The sequence below is a fragment of the Sinocyclocheilus rhinocerous genome, unplaced genomic scaffold (genome assembly GCF_001515625.1).
Source record: "Sinocyclocheilus rhinocerous isolate Xijiao unplaced genomic scaffold, SAMN03320098_v1.1 scaffold2267, whole genome shotgun sequence".
Lineage (NCBI taxonomy): Eukaryota > Metazoa > Chordata > Actinopteri > Cypriniformes > Cyprinidae > Sinocyclocheilus > Sinocyclocheilus rhinocerous.
The window spans coordinates 869,670-886,685 of NW_015625573.1; the positions used below are offsets into that span (position 1 = coordinate 869,670).

A 17,016-nucleotide genomic window follows, 5' to 3' on the forward strand; every position below is an offset into this window, starting at 1 on the left:
GGGATGGAGTAGGGGGAGGGATGGGGGGCCCAGGTCCGTGTGGTAGCGGGGGACCTGGGGACTGGGGCAGAGCCGGTGGAATGGGCACCCAGGGCAGAACCAGCGGCCACCACAACGGTGCGTGTGGTGCTGCCGCCTTGAAAGGAACGGAGGCGAGTCTTGAGCGGGCACCGCCGCTTCGGGGGAACTGAGAGCGGACACCGCCCGGGCACCGCCGCCTTGCGAACATCATGAGCGGGCACCGCCGCTTCGGGAGCCTTGTGAGCGGGCACCGCCGCTCTGAGAACATCATGAGTGGCCACCGCCGCCTCGGGGAAACTGCGAGCGGGCACCGCCGCTTTGAGAACATCATGAGCGGGTACCGCCGCTTCGAGAACATCATGAGCGGAAGCCGCCTCGGGGGAAATGAGAGCGGACACCGCCCCCTCGGGGGAAATGAGAGCGGACACCGCCGCCTCGGGACAACTGAGAGCGGCCACCGCCTCGGGAGGATCGTGAGTGGGCGCCGCCGCTTCGAGAACATCGTGAGTGGGCTCCGCCGCCTCGGGAGGATCGTGAGCGGACACCGCCGCCTCGGGGGAACTGAGAGCGGGCACCGCCGCTTCTGGAGCCTTGTGAGCGTACCGCCGCTTCGAGAACATCATGAGCGGCCACCGCCGCTTCGGGGAAACTGCGAGCGGGCGCCGCCGCTTCGGGGAAACTGAGAGCGGCCACCGCCGCCTCGGGGAAACTGAGAGCGGACGCCGCCGCCTCGGGGAAACTGAGAGCGGGCACCGCCGCTTCGGGGGAACTGAGAGCAGCCACCGCCGCCACGGGGAAACTGCGAGCGGCCACCGCCGCTTCCGGAGCTTCGTGAGCGGACACCGTCGCCTTGGGGAAACTGCGAGCGGGCACCGCCGCCTCGGGGAAACTGAGAGCGGACGCCGCCGCCTCGGGGAAACTGAGAGCGGGCACCGCCGCTTTGAGAACCTCATGAGCGGGCACTGCCGCTTCGGGGGAACTGAGAGCGGCCACCGCCGCCTTGCACAATACGGCCACGTAGGGCTTGCATCAGTCCCGTACAAACTATTATTACAACTAGTAACAATCCTTAATAATCCGCCCAGAGTGGCATGGGGAAGGCGCATAAATAGCCCTCAGGATGGGCCACAGCTGTGTGTGAGTGAGTGTGTGCACAGGTGTGTGGAGTCAAGGTACTGGAGTTCAGGATGGGCAACAGCTGTGTGTGTGTGTGTGAGTGTGTGCACAGGTGTGTGGAGTCAAGGTAACGGAAATGGAGTCTGGGAGGATGGGAAATGGCGACCTCTGGTGGTGAGAGGGAGAACACCAGACGCCAGACCCTGACAGTGTGTGTCTTGACTTGTTCTTGTTTAGTCTATCCTTTAAAGAACCCAAAGATTAAAAGTGCTTTTAAAACAAATTAACAAACCATTCAACCATCTGATTCTTATAATGCAGATTCTTGTCAAATTGTGGTCCGTGAAAAATTCCAAAAGGTTCTTGAGTTGAGTGGCTAATAAAAAAAAAAAAATCTAAAAATTGCAAACATTGAATTAATAGACTGATTAATAAACACATTATGAATTAAACTGATAAACTTAAACTTAATAACTTAATTTAACTTAATTTTAAACTTAATTTAAACTTAATAAACTTAAAACATTAATTTAATGACCAAGTGTTTCTGTTCTGTTTAGTTACAACTAGTTACAACTGTAACTTACAGTTATCAGTGTATGTGTTTATTGCACACTATTAACTGGTGAATACTCGCCTCATTTTGAGTTTATTAGGAAAAAAGAACAGTGTGTACTTACAGTACTTCAAATTTCAGAGAAATTGCAACAAAAAAAAAAAAAAAAGAGGTTATGGATTGGTAAAAATTAGGTAACTTAAGATACAGGGTATAAAGTTGCATGATTGTATGAACATATAAGTACAGTAATTGTTTTGACATGGTGGTTTCTCCAAGATAGGTTCTCAGATTGTTTATTTATTTACTTATTTATTTTAACACATTGAAGTAGTCCACTTTCCTGTTAAAGACCGTCCTGTTGCTGTGTTAAGATTTCAATGCAAATATTTAGTCATTATGAAATCAAACATATTTTGTTAGGGTCATCAGTGTAAAGACTTCAATTGAAATTTTGAATCTGTACTATGACTAGTCATATTATACGTTTTGACTGTACTGATGAATGCTAATGATGTCTTTCATCATAGTTTCCATCATTTCCAAAATTGTTGGCTTTTAACACTTCTAGCATTGCACTTACCTCAGAATAAAAGCTAACAACTTTTAAAGCCTGTTAGAAATTCAAATATCAGTATTTGGTTATCAGCGTTGATTGCACTGCAAGGGATAAAATGCATTTAAGAGAAGTAGAGACAAAATTAAACTACCTTATAATCTGGTTTTCTGAGTAGTGTGTGATGACGTCTGAGTCTTGCAAACAGTTTTTATTTTAGGACTGAAACAGTTATTTTTTAGGACTGAAGACTGATATTGCTGCATTTCCTCTGTGCTCGAGAGATATCATCCAGTGCTGCACGGCTCGCCAGTGCAAGCATGCATGCAAAATGCATTGTTTTTTGTTTTGTAGAGTAAGCTTTTCTCTCTGTTAAAAGGTTCATACTGCATTTTGATTTTGGGAGCTATATTAAGGTTCTTATCCTGTCTCACCTTATATAAAAGACTGATTAGAGCTCTGAACCCCGAAGGCATCTGGATAATGCTGTTTTACTCAAGTGAAGAGCTTTGAAAGGGCTGTACATCCCATCTCCAGCTTTCAGCTTCTTATACTTGAGGTCATGCAGAAGTTAACAGTAGATACTTTGACCCCACACTGAGCCTGCTGAGATGTAGTAAGTCTGGCACTTTTTAAGTCAAGTTAGATCCATTATCAGGCCAGAAAGAGTTGAGACACATGAAAGCCGGTGCGGTTTGAGATTAGAGGGATCATTCAGGAACACCCCTGACTCTGAAGACCTGCAGAGAAGGAGGAAAGAAGGACAGAGAGAGGGAGGTGGGGGATGCACAGTACTTTGCATTTAAATTTGAATCGGCTTGATTTGGTCCTGTTGATTAGACTTCATCAGAAGGAACCTGCTGCATTAGCGTGGACTCCCTCATTAACAGTCGATAAACATCAACTTATTTTAACAGAGTAAAAACCTGAAGTTTCAAGGAATCTGGTCCAATTCTCCTGTCACTTGTTTTATCATCCGCTGATAACTAGTGGTCGATAGCATCAGCATTGAAAGATTTGTAGTTGTGTGTCAGTGCTGCTGGCTCACCTACATCCCTGCCAAGCAGGACAGCGCCTGTGGGCAAAGCTTGGCACCCCGTGGCAGATGGAGTATTTCTGTCTGTTGGGCTGTCTAGAGGCACACAGAAGCCTGCAGAAGGGAACGTGGCTCTGAGCCTAGCCTGATTGTGGGTCATTGTTACAAGAATTGGATGTGGGACTTTTCCATAAGTATCAATTTGTGTCATCTTGTTTATAATTAAATGTTTTAATAGAATAGTTCACCCAAAAATGAAAATGTTGTCATTTGATCATTAGGGATGTAACGATGCACCCCGAGCCGGTTGAAAATCGATACAAATATGTGACGACTCAAATCGGTTGAATCACGATACAATTGTGGGTAGGAGTTTATAATTGTAATTATAAATATTAATAAATATTATATTTGGTGAATGGTGAATTATGACTCATATGTAAAGGCAGAGAATGCTGGGAAACAAACTAAAAAAACATTGAACTGCTTTGAGTATAAACAGTCAATCGTCATTTTCAAGGTTTTAACAGTGTTTCAGTGAAATTATCAGGAGAGTACAGACGTCATGCTGTGTGGCATGGTAATAAAAGCTAGTTTACAGGAAATTTCAGTGGCGTGTAATTGCACCATTGAGATGCAACTGTCCCCGAATTCAGAAGGCCCTAATCAAATTTGCTATCTAGGTCATTTATGAGGTGCGTGCTGACCCCAAAAAACTGAGAAAGCAACAGTAAGCAATGCCAGAGAATAGGATGATGTTTATCATTTGTGTTGCTTATGCACCTCCGTCAGTGTCTTCTAGACGTGTTCTGTCATTTAAATATGCTGTTGGGCTGCACAAACATGGTTTAATGATCTGAATTAATTAATGCATTGTGAACAATTGTTGATTCTGCATGCACTCGCATGGCTTATGCAGCTGGGTGATGTACCGGGTGGAGGTGAGCTCTGGCCTGCTGTCATAGACTGTGCTTGAGCACTACTTACAACAACAACAGCATTCAGCAGAGCACAAAAACCAGCAGAGACTGTAGTTTCATTCTGCTGTCTCTGAACAGAGAAACAAGATGAACTCTGTTGATGTGGAAGGATATATTTCTGTTGTCCACATGGTGCCATTCACCATACTGTTCATGTGACATTCAATGTTGTCTTAATTGCTAATTAGTATTCAGCAGATAATTTATTATCTAAAGCAGCTGACGCTTACTTTAGAAAGAGGAAATCTGGGGTTTAAGACCTTGTTCTTATCACCTTGGTTCATTGGTCATCACCCGTTTGAGAATTTGAACCTTTAACCTTTGAGTTTCAAGTCCAGACCTTTAATCATGATACATTTTCAACTGGGAGTGAACAACTTCATTTTACAGCAGTTATTTTTGGTCTTTAAATTGAATTTGTTTAGCAGTGTTCCAACAGCACTGGGACTTTTTTTAGACTGTTTGGATCAGTTTTCTTGTCTGTGTTTGCCCATTTCAGTCAATCTGTGCATTAGTGTTGGAGATTTTTCATTGACTCTTTCTTTTATAACGTGACATGTGGCCGAGTATGGTGACCCATACTCGGAATTAGTGCTCTGCATTTACCCATCCAAAGTGCACACACACAGCAGTGAACACACACAAACCGTGAACACACACCCGGAGCAGTGGGCAGCCATTTATGCTGCGGCGCCCGGGGAGCAGTTGGGGGTTCGGTGCCTTGCTCAAGGGCACCTCAGTCGTGGTATTGAAGGTGGAAGAGAGCGCTGTACATTCACTCCCCCACCTACAATCCCTGCTGGTACGAGATTCGAACCCACAACCTTTGGGTTATGAGTCCGACTCTCTAACCGTTAGGCCACGACTTCCACGACTTCTGCAGGTTATATTGGTATGGCAGTAGGTGGTCTTTATTATGAGTGATGATTGACTCATTCATTCAACTGATTTGTTCAAAACACTGATTCATTCAGAATGACATAAGTGACTGTCTGAATTTGGAATAACATTTTAGTACGTATACTATTTTTACTATTTCTGCAATTAAAGATATGGTAGAAACAGTATGTAATTCTGAATTGAATCACTGATTTTATGAGTGAGTCATGAATTCAAACAATTAATTCAAAACACTGATTCGTTCAAGAACAAATACTAGCATACTGCATATTAGATATTACTACCTTTACCATAGGCTACCTTTTTTATGGAAGAAATATTAGTATGATAGTATGCTGCAGCTGTCTTTATGAGCGAGTCATTGAATCATTCACTTGTTAAACAGTTAAACACACTGATATGTTGAGGAAGTAATGAATCAGTTTTGGTTGTTTGCAAATATTTTATTTGGTGGAGCAGCAATACACAAAATAATGTGTAATATTGTGTCTAAATGTAAGTTACTGAATATGAACTTGTTCAATGAACTGTTCTACATAAGCAATATCACACAATATAGCACAATTGTGCTGTTGTTAATAATAATGCTGCTATTTAGAGCAAAATCACTCTTGCTCATATAATATTGTCTAATTACCATGCTTCTTGGACATGTACCATGGTATTTCCATGGTATTATTTAATACATTGGTAAATGAATATGGCAATTATTCAGAACCATGGTCTTAAGTTTTCTGAGTAAACACATAACATTTTGTAAGGGGTTTCTGTTCTTGTGGAAACAGCAGACAGGGCTTCTACAGCATAAGCCTCAGAATTTCCAGTAAAAAAAATCCTCCAAATGTATTCGTAATCACACCAAATCAAGTTCTGGGCATCTTGCTGAAGCTCTAATGCAGATACAGATGGCCTGGGTGGGTGGGGGATTTGGCAATGCGCCGCGGAAGATGCTGCAAAAACCCCTCTGACAGGAAATATTCTCAGCTCATTTCCTTTGCCAGAGCAGGTAAGGAAGGGCACAAATACACTCTGATTCACACGGTAATAAGTATTAGAGGCTGAATTCACCAGATAGCCATGGCACATCTTTTTCCTCAAAAGGGTTGTTCATCAGAGATTTCTATTTAAGTACTGTCATTTCTTATAAATGTTTTTTAGGCCACTGTTGGTTGGTTTGCTCCCTCAATTTCTTTTCTAATGCAGCCCTGAAATTATTAGAAATATTTAAAAGCATTCTTCCTCATTAGAGTTTCACTCCCCTTACACACACTCTGACTTTGACAGATGGGGCTCTAGTAGTCAAGCAGGCTGTCTACTGTTGATTCTTGGCTCTGTACACTCTAAAAAATGCTGGGTTGTTTCAACCCAACTTTGGGTCAAATATGGACTAACCCAACTTTTGGGTTAAAAATTTAATGTAAAAATTTAACCCAACGGTTGGGTTAGTCCATATTTGACCCAAAGTTGGGTTGAAACAACCCAGCATTTTTTAGAGTGTAGCCATGCTTCACTCCTGGAGTGGCTCAGCTGAGGGTTGATACGCTGCTTCTGTTTATATACACCACCATATGAAGCTTCAGATAGAGAGAGAAAGGAGATCAGCATCTCCCCTCTGAGCTGCATCTGCATGTGCCAATAGTTCTCTAACAATCCTCTCAGTCACAGCAAATTGAGAAAGAGAGGGAGAATGAAAGGATGAAAAGTGCTGAGCATTGCCATTTAAATTCTGCCTGAGAGGGATGAGGGTCACTGCATGGCTGTGCACTTTACTTTTGGTAAATTTTCATGCCATATCAGTATCAGTGTACTTGCTGTGAACACTCAATAGTGTAAACAAAATTTTCACATGTTTTTATGTTCATGCATATCTTTAAATTAATACATAATTTTTGGAATATGTGGTTTAATTTTGCACTTTCTTGTCAGCTAAAATATTATTTTTGTTACAAAAATCTAACATGTGACAATTTGACTACAAGTTGATAAAAGTGTCAGAATAACTGGATAAAATGACTATGACATGACTAAATCTTTTCCCTTAACTGAAGTTTCAATTTTAGAATTTCAACATAAATTAGAATTGTGGAGATAATTAAACAATATATTCATATTTGTCTTGGGTTTCCTATGCCGGTTAAGCAAGCGCAAATGAGATGAATGGGAATGCTAATAGATTTTTTGGGGTATTACATAGACATTCTTGGTAGAGATGGCTTTAGATAAATTGACTACCAACACTTTTTTTTTGGCAAGAAAACACATTAATTCCCATTAACAGTACACTGGTTCTGACAGACTAACTGAGCACCAGATGGATCCTCCAGGACTCACTCCACACTGACCACAGAATCAGCTCTAGGAGACTTCTAGTCTTCAATGGAAAATTCAGCTGCCAGTGTCACTGTGTTTTGGTGCCAAACCCAAAGGGTAGATTTGCCATAATCCCAAATGGCTGTTATCTGTTAGCTTGTTATTTAACTGAAACAATTTTTTTGCGTATTATCATGCCATTGGTTGATATTAACAATCGCCTGTGTTAAATGAATATTTTAGCGATAATAAGATGTTAGCGATAAACATCTTATTAAACATCTTAAACTTAGTATTGCTATTGCCATGTCCACCAACATATACATGGTTGACATATAGACCTAATTACAGAGTATGAGAAGCCAATATTTAGAAATTCCTTCTAGTCCCAGTTGGCCCAGTTCGTATTCCGTATTCCGTCTCCTCCACGTTACGCCCTGATGTCTGTTTGGAGCACTCTGAACCGATCACTGAGTCTTATTTTTGGAACAAGCCACGCTGCCAAGCTTGTGTCGTCCGTAGGGGTGTAAGGTTGGCCGGGTTGAGTTAATTAAAGGGGTGTGAAAGAAGGAGAGAGGGAGCAAGGCGTAAGCATGAGTATTTCCCTGTCCATGAGAGGTCATGCTGTGCACCGGCTGATGGCCGTCAATGGTGCCAGGAGAGGCCTGGCCGGCCAGAGAAAAGCCCTGTGGTCAGCACTCCATGAGCTGCAGATCCTGCCAGCATCCAGCTCTCAGAAACATAACAGGAATCCCACCTCCAACCAGCTCTCTACTGGGCCCACGCCTGGCTCCCACAAACACATCTACTCAAGGACAGTGCTGTCATTTTGGCAATTTCCAAAATGTTAATCTCTATAAAACATCCATAATTTTTCTACAAATTATGGTCTATAAAGAGAAGTCTCTTATGCACACCAAGGCTGCAAAAATATAGTAAAAACAGTAATATTGTAAAATATTATTACAATTTAAAATAACAGTTGTATAATGTATTCCTGTGATAGTAAAGCTGAAATAATTTATATATATATATATATATATATATAATATTGTAATATAGTTCAATAATATCTGAAAAAATCTTATAAATATGTCTTTATACATAGTATATAGCTGGCGCTGCCTTTATATTTTAGGAAGGTCTTTCACAAAGGGATGGGGTTAAAGCATTTAGTTTGTTTCTACTGATTTTGTTTTGATGTCTGTGGCATTATCATAATATCAGAAAGTATGTCAGAGCTGTGGCCCAGTGTGTAATGCTCATCACACACACTTGGAGATGGGTTTCAATCAAGCGGCAACAATCCGGTCTCTCTCGTGAAACCAACATGGAAGTGACTAAAACTGCAATTCATCGACTGGCCGTTAGAGGCTGGCTCCAAAAGGGAGTGAAGTCCCATAGACTCCCCATGTTAAAATGCCCAAATTTACAGCAGAAAAAAATATGTTTACAGCCTGGTACAAAAAGTGGTTTTGGTCTATATAGCTAATTTTGCCCTTCATGACAACTGTGAGGGGGGTGAATTGAGTGACAGGTGGATTGCCGCTGCTGTCACCACCGTCGAGCTAGGTGGGCATGGTTTCAGCAACCAGCTCACGCCTCTTTGCCCATTTTCGATTATCCGGGAGTGACGCGCGGTGACGTGCTGCCAAGATGGGGACGGCCGGCTCCACCTACTTTAGGCTTCAAAAACGCTCTTCGGACACCACGTCCATGTTTTTATACAGTCTATGGTTTCAATCTAGCATGTGTCCTGATCCCGTTCCCTTCTCCCTCCCTCTACTTTCCTGTCTACCTCCACTGTCCTGTCAGGCACAAAATCCCATAAAAATGAGGAGGTGTTTCTGAAGGATTCTAACCTGGCTGATGTCAGGATCCTTATTATGAGCCCTTGGTATTGAGCTGTAGGCTGCTTGCGCATTAGAAATCAGGAACACAAACCTGCCAATAGACACTGAACTGGAAATACCTGAGCTTACGGTCACATTCTGAGAGCCAACGGTCACTGCCAGGATGTGTTTACAAAAGAGAGTGAGGAAAGATGAGGAGCGGGTAGGAAAGAAGATGAAAATGTTTGTGTGTGTGTGTGCAGTGAGAGAGGCTGTATTACAGAAGAGTGTTCTGTAGTGACTCAGCTCCTTGCACCTGTTGTCTTACCTCAGAGAGTCATTCAGCCACCATATACACAGCTGCAGAATAGACGCATTATGAAACATAGCTCAGTTCAACTGATCTGACTTCGAAACTTTCAAAAGCATTTTCATGTTTCGTTTAGCCCCAGACCTTAAGGACAAATGCTACATTTGGTTTCACTGAATAGACTCAAACCAAAAAAAAATTATGAATTCAGTGGGCTGCTCAGGCTATTAGCTGAGGTGATGGTTTTATATTTCTGAGTTGGCTGACATTTACATTCACAAAGAGACACTTTCACAGTGTCATCTGCTCTGCCAGAACATTGAAACAGAGCGAGTATGTTTGTGTGTGCACTTCAGTGTAGGTTTGGTCTTATTAAAATTGCCTTGAGTCCTTGCCACTAGCACCTGCATGTGCATTATAACGTTGATTTAAAATAAATTTAGTTTTTAGTTTTTTTTTTTTTAATGTGGACAAACCATATAGAATTTATCAGCTATTGGCCATAAAATAAAATAAAGATTAGTTATAGTCGATGAACATCAAACTGAGAGGATAAAAACATTTTACTATTTTAAAATTAATTTAACTCACAATTTTTCTGATATTTTCCTAGAATAAGTTAGAATAAGTAAAAACAACTCCAAATATTATATCTGGGCCATAACCCTCTTTTTCTTTCTTTCAGAACCCTCTAGGAACCCTCTAAATGGAGATGCCATATTTCAAGAATAATTTTTGGGTAAGTCTGTCACATTTCTTATGCGATGGGGTTTTTAATGTTTCAGCTTTGTAGCAGTACAGTAAGAGTGAATGTTTGGTACAGTTGCCTTGTAAGCAGTTTGGAATTCATATGCTGACTGTTTTAGTCGCATCATTGAAAGTATGAAGGAGGGATGGAGTGAGGATAGAACAAAGAGAGTAAAAAGTGAGAGAACAAAAGCAGAGGGCAGGGGCTTTGTCAGCTTTCCCATGAGGACAGCCGTGCTCTGCTCTTTCAGCAAACCTGGCAAGGCTATTTCAGGTGCGTCCTACTTTAATACCCAGTCTGCTCTCAAAGAACGAGGGAGAAGAGGGGGAAATCAAGGCAGAACGTTGAGGAACCACTGCTACTGAATACAGGCCACATTATAAGAGTACGGAAGCCTTCCTACCTGATAAAGTCGTCCATATGTTAAAGGAATTTACAACATCTGTGCCATCAGATTAGTTTTAGAGATACTTTTGTTGTAATGTGGCATTTTTGCCTGCCTCTAAACATCACTTGAAAGTAAACGGCATACCGTGATCCTGTTTAAATAAGAGTGCTCCAATCCGGATTTTTGGAGCCGATCACCAATCGTCGATCACAGGAAGCAGTATCTGCCAATATGATCACCGATCACCGATCTTTTTGAAGCCTTCTTTTTATCATGTAGAATTATTTATAGTGATGCTCCAATCAGGATTTTTACAGACATTCATTCAGGGCTGAATTTCATTTTTGAAAATGGGGGGAATTGCTCTCTTAGGTGATTCTTGTGGGGGTATTTTTTAATTTGAGGGGTGGAGGCAGGGGGCTTTTTTTTTATTTTATTTTTTTTTATATTTTTCGAACATATATAATTATCTCACCTAAATGTTTGATAATGCAGTGCATTTTGTTTTTACAATGGGGCAGTTGCTGCACAATAGCTTACACACAGCACAGGCCTGATTTCGTGAGCTGGATGTGAGGCTGCCTTATGTGTGTGCACTTTGAGTGTGCATAAGCGCACCATCTCTAGAAGAGCGCACGAGTGCTGAATGGTTTAAACACTGGCCAGACTTAAAAAGAAATGCAAATTCTAAACTTTAGAGACGATGCAACACTGCCTCGATTGTGCAAGTGACAATTCCTGTGTCAACTGTGCAGCATGCAGCTCGTTTATAGTGTAGACGCGATGTGATGATTTAAAGCCATTTGCACATTTTGAGAGGGAAAGAGTGATTCACTAATGCTGTTCACGATTCACTGCACGTTGTCAGTTTGAGATCGGCCTTTATAGAGGCCGCCGATCAAACTTCCCAAAGTGATTATCAACCGATAGCGATCGGTATCTGATCAATCGGAGCACCCCTATGTTTAATCTGAACAGCCCTTCTTTCATTTGTTGTCTTGACTGAGGTTTTATTTTTGAGTTCCTCTACTGTGTTCTTCTGTGTGGTTGCAGCCTTTGGTCTGCTGACCGGTTTCAGCAAGGTCATTTAGTTGTCTGGCTTTGTGTTGCAGAACTGTGGTAGATGCAGAGACCTCCACTATTGTGTTCTTACACAAAGCTGGTGTAAACCCCCTAGCCCACCCAGAAACCCACCCCAAACTCCAAAGCATCCATGCAGAACTATTATTCACTCTGACCCCCTCATCACTCATGCAGATGTATGCAGACGTTCTGTCCTTCACTCTTTTCTGTTACTCTGAAAAGCAGTTTTTAAAATCAACATGAAATCAAAGTGACTCATTTTACTCTAATACACATTTTGGTCTTTTTGTGCTTGATTCATGAATACATGTATTTTTATTTATTTATTTATTTTTTTTGCTATGATGTTTCTAGGTGGTTATTCTGGTGATCTGGATGGTTGTTAGGGTGATCATAAAATTACAGAAGTAAAATGCATTTAAAACACTAATTCTCATGTTGACTGTAAAGAAATTCATTGTCATTCTAATATGTGTCTGTGTGTTTGCATATAATGGGATCATAATTGTGTGTGTTCGTCTGTTGTGTGTGTTCATCCTTCTCTGATGGTTTCTCCAGCAATGAATAAAAACACCGGTGTGAAATGACTGAGACGACACATTTGGGTAATTACTGAAAATGCATGATTAATTAAGTCTCCGAGAGGGAATTCGCAATCGCAGTGATTAAGCAGCACATTCCTTATTTAGCTCGTATTATTTAGCTCTTATTTAGCTTCATCCTTACAACTGTCTTCAATCTGTTTCTTCCTCAGATGGAAAACAGAGCATTCAGCAGGCCGTCAGATGTTTGTCGCACAACAGAGAGCTCATTTAGCAGCCTAATCAGTTCATTTTGTTTCATTCTGTTTCAGTTTTGTGAGGTAGGATGCGGATTATCGCAGTCTCACATTAAAGTGTTTGTGGCTTTGGAGCTTTGGAAGATGAGAGTTTGGTCTAGAAAATTGTTTAAAGCATGACCGTAGCTCAGGACTCTACAGAGCGTGTATTTTCTTGCCTTTGCCTGTAAAAATGACTTTGACCACAGACCACACCAGTGCGAGTGAAATATGCCGCCCAATCAGACCTCATGAACTTATATAGTAGTACCATCAGAAATCCAACATTAGACACAAATTAAATTTCATACTGAGATATTGTGTTCAGTTTGATATATTTTTTAAATATTCATTTATGCATTGACCACATTTTTATAATTAAGGTTTATTGTGAAATTGATGTATAGTGTATGAATATTAATTGAGTCATTAATTTGGTCATCACGTTGCTTAGTAACCTTCCAGGAGTGTTCAGTCATGTAACTTAATATAATTAAGTATTTGAAAATAAGGTTCAGGAATATGTATTATTCAAAATTATTCATAATAAATATTCATGAGCCATTCTTTTATAATAGTATTCTAATAGTAGAATTTGTTACTTAATTAGCACACACTTAACAGTGTCTTTCTTTCAATATATTATGGCTACTGAGCGATTCGTAATTCGTCCCCATTCATTTGTGTTTTAGGTCATGATCCATCAGTTTCCACTGTCATATTGTGACTGCGGGTGGGCTTTGCTTGTGCATGAAAGCAACCATCTACAACATGTAGCAAGCACTAATTTAATTTTAAACAATCTATTTTTCAGTCTCGTGAGAGAATTCCTCAAGTCAGTGTCTAGTCCTGTCTCCATCTCCAATGGACCACATGATGAGAATGATGTACTTTAAGTCAGTCAGTGTTTTCCCTCTTTCTCACCTAAGAGCTAATGCAGTTATTCATTATATTCAGAGGTGACAGGTCTGGGCCGTGTGTGTTTGTGTGTTTTAATGTGCAGTCAGCAGTATTTTAAGTCTTTTAACACTACAGCACCTCTGCATGGAGTTCTGGGAAATGAGCGAACAATCAAATATAATCAAATAACACTAAAATTCTCATCATGATGCAAATGATGATGAAAAAAAAGGAAAAGGAATTCACGGAGAATTATTTTGATTGATATTTTAATATTTATTAATATTACTAAATATTTTTAGTATTTCAGACTGACCGCTTCAAACCGCTAATCAGTTTTAAATATTCATTCATTAAATATCCAGCTCATAATATATCCAGTCCATAATATCCAGTCATTTGTTTCATGGTCTGCTGACCGGTTTCAGCAAGGTCATTTAGTTGTCTGGCTTTGTGTTGCAGAACTGTGGTAGATGCAGAGACCTCCACTATTGTGTTCTTACACAAAGCTGGTGTAAACCCCCTAGCCCACCCAGAAACCCACCCCAAACTCCAAAGCATCCATGCAGAACTATTATTCACTCTGACCCCCTCATCACTCATGCAGATGTATGCAGACGTTCTGTCCTTCACTCTTTTCTGTTACTCTGAAAAGCAGTTTTTAAAATCAACATGAAATCAAAGTGACTCATTTTACTCTAATACACATTTTGGTCTTTTTGTGCTTGATTCATGAATACATGTATTTTTATTTATTTATTTATTTTTTTTGCTATGATGTTTCTAGGTGGTTATTCTGGTGATCTGGATGGTTGTTAGGGTGATCATAAAATTACAGAAGTAAAATGCATTTAAAACACTAATTCTCATGTTGACTGTAAAGAAATTCATTGTCATTCTAATATGTGTCTGTGTGTTTGCATATAATGGGATCATAATTGTGTGTGTTCGTCTGTTGTGTGTGTTCATCCTTCTCTGATGGTTTCTCCAGCAATGAATAAAAACACCGGTGTGAAATGACTGAGACGACACATTTGGGTAATTACTGAAAATGCATGATTAATTAAGTCTCCGAGAGGGAATTCGAAATCGCAGTGATTAAGCAGCACATTCCTTATTTAGCTCGTATTATTTAGCTCTTATTTAGCTTCATCCTTACAACTGTCTTCAATCTGTTTCTTCCTCAGATGGAAAACAGAGCATTCAGCAGGCCGTCAGATGTTTGTCGCACAACAGAGAGCTCATTTAGCAGCCTAATCAGTTCATTTTGTTTCATTCTGTTTCAGTTTTGTGAGGTAGGATGCGGATTATCGCAGTCTCACATTAAAGTGTTTGTGGCTTTGGAGCTTTGGAAGATGAGAGTTTGGTCTAGAAAATTGTTTAAAGCATGACCGTAGCTCAGGACTCTACAGAGCGTGTATTTTCTTGCCTTTGCCTGTAAAAATGACTTTGACCACAGACCACACCAGTGCGAGTGAAATATGCCGCCCAATCAGACCTCATGAACTTATATAGTAGTACCATCAGAAATCCAACATTAGACACAAATTAAATTTCATACTGAGATATTGTGTTCAGTTTGATATATTTTTTAAATATTCATTTATGCATTGACCACATTTTTATAATTAAGGTTTATTGTGAAATTGATGTATAGTGTATGAATATTAATTGAGTCATTAATTTGGTCATCACGTTGCTTAGTAACCTTCCAGGAGTGTTCAGTCATGTAACTTAATATAATTAAGTATTTGAAAATAAGGTTCAGGAATATGTATTATTCAAAATTATTCATAATAAATATTCATGAGCCATTCTTTTATAATAGTATTCTAATAGTAGAATTTGTTACTTAATTAGCACACACTTAACAGTGTCTTTCTTTCAATATATTATGGCTACTGAGCGATTCGTAATTCGTCCCCATTCATTTGTGTTTTAGGTCATGATCCATCAGTTTCCACTGTCATATTGTGACTGCGGGTGGGCTTTGCTTGTGCATGAAAGCAACCATCTACAACATGTAGCAAGCACTAATTTAATTTTAAACAATCTATTTTTCAGTCTCGTGAGAGAATTCCTCAAGTCAGTGTCTAGTCCTGTCTCCATCTCCAATGGACCACATGATGAGAATGATGTACTTTAAGTCAGTCAGTGTTTTCCCTCTTTCTCACCTAAGAGCTAATGCAGTTATTCATTATATTCAGAGGTGACAGGTCTGGGCCGTGTGTGTTTGTGTGTTTTAATGTGCAGTCAGCAGTATTTTAAGTCTTTTAACACTACAGCACCTCTGCATGGAGTTCTGGGAAATGAGCGAACAATCAAATATAATCAAATAACACTAAAATTCTCATCATGATGCAAATGATGATGAAAAAAAAGGAAAAGGAATTCACGGAGAATTATTTTGATTGATATTTTAATATTTATTAATATTACTAAATATTTTTAGTATTTCAGACTGACCGCTTCAAACCGCTAATCAGTTTTAAATATTCATTCATTAAATATCCAGCTCATAATATATCCAGTCCATAATATCCAGTCATTTGTTTCAGGAATCGGATGGAGAGTGCTGTACATACAAGTTTTCACACAGCCAAATTAGGCATGGAGTACTGTAAAAGAACAAGAACAATGTTTTAGGGCATTTAGCATTCATTTAAGCTTGATTGTGAGTATTGAACAAGACTGTCTGTGTTTCTTAGTTTAAAACTCCATTTTCATTTTGTGTACACCCTATTCAAAATTAAAATCACACAATCCTGCTGCTTCTTGGAGCCCTGGTGAACTCATGGACCTGCACTGACAGTAGTATGTGAAAAGGTTTTTGGAGGGACTACAGTGAACATGGTGTTCTGTTCTGTCGCTTGTCGTTTGTGTGCGTTTAGTGGGTCTCACATGATTGCCTCACTTCCCTGAGCAGAATGGCACTGGAACGCCCTGCAATCATCCAGTTACAGCTTCCATGAGACACGGCTAAGTCATCAAACTCCATATTAGTCCTTACATGCTGCTAAAGTCATCATCCCTGCTTGTGTGTTTACAGCACGGGGTAATTAAAATCAAGTGAGACTGGTTATGTTTTGCAGACTAACACAGGTTGTCATTGTGAGGTGGTTCTTAGAAGAAGCTACTGTTGGAAGTTCAGCCTCATGCTCAGACTGACTTTTAACAGAGAAGCCCATTGACAAGGCATGATGGGAAAGTTAGAAGTTAAAATAATTGCTGAAAACATTTAAAAACCCTTTTCAGAATAGCTCTCGACATTTGGTGACATTTTGTGTCGTAACATTTTTTTCTCCGAAAAATAAATGTCACAATTAATTAAAAAGAAACGACAAGTAACACATTGAATTAAACATGACATTTTTAAGTTGAACAACTGAAATAGTATTTTCTTTAAAATAGTAGTTTTATTTCCAACTTTGAAAAATAATTTTCATATTGCACATTACCGATA

General features: G+C 40.0%; 1 protein-coding gene across 1 annotated transcript in view; it reads left to right on the top strand.

Annotated features, from left to right (window-relative positions):
• Positions 1-17,016, top strand: part of LOC107751067 (F-BAR domain only protein 1-like) — a 45,702-nt gene that overhangs the window by 2,507 nt on the left and 26,179 nt on the right. The window contains exon 3 of the mRNA XM_016566649.1: positions 10,303-10,356. Within this exon, the coding sequence (XP_016422135.1) occupies positions 10,324-10,356 (33 nt within the window). The 5' untranslated portion in view covers positions 10,303-10,323. The remainder of the gene's footprint in view (positions 1-10,302; positions 10,357-17,016) is intronic.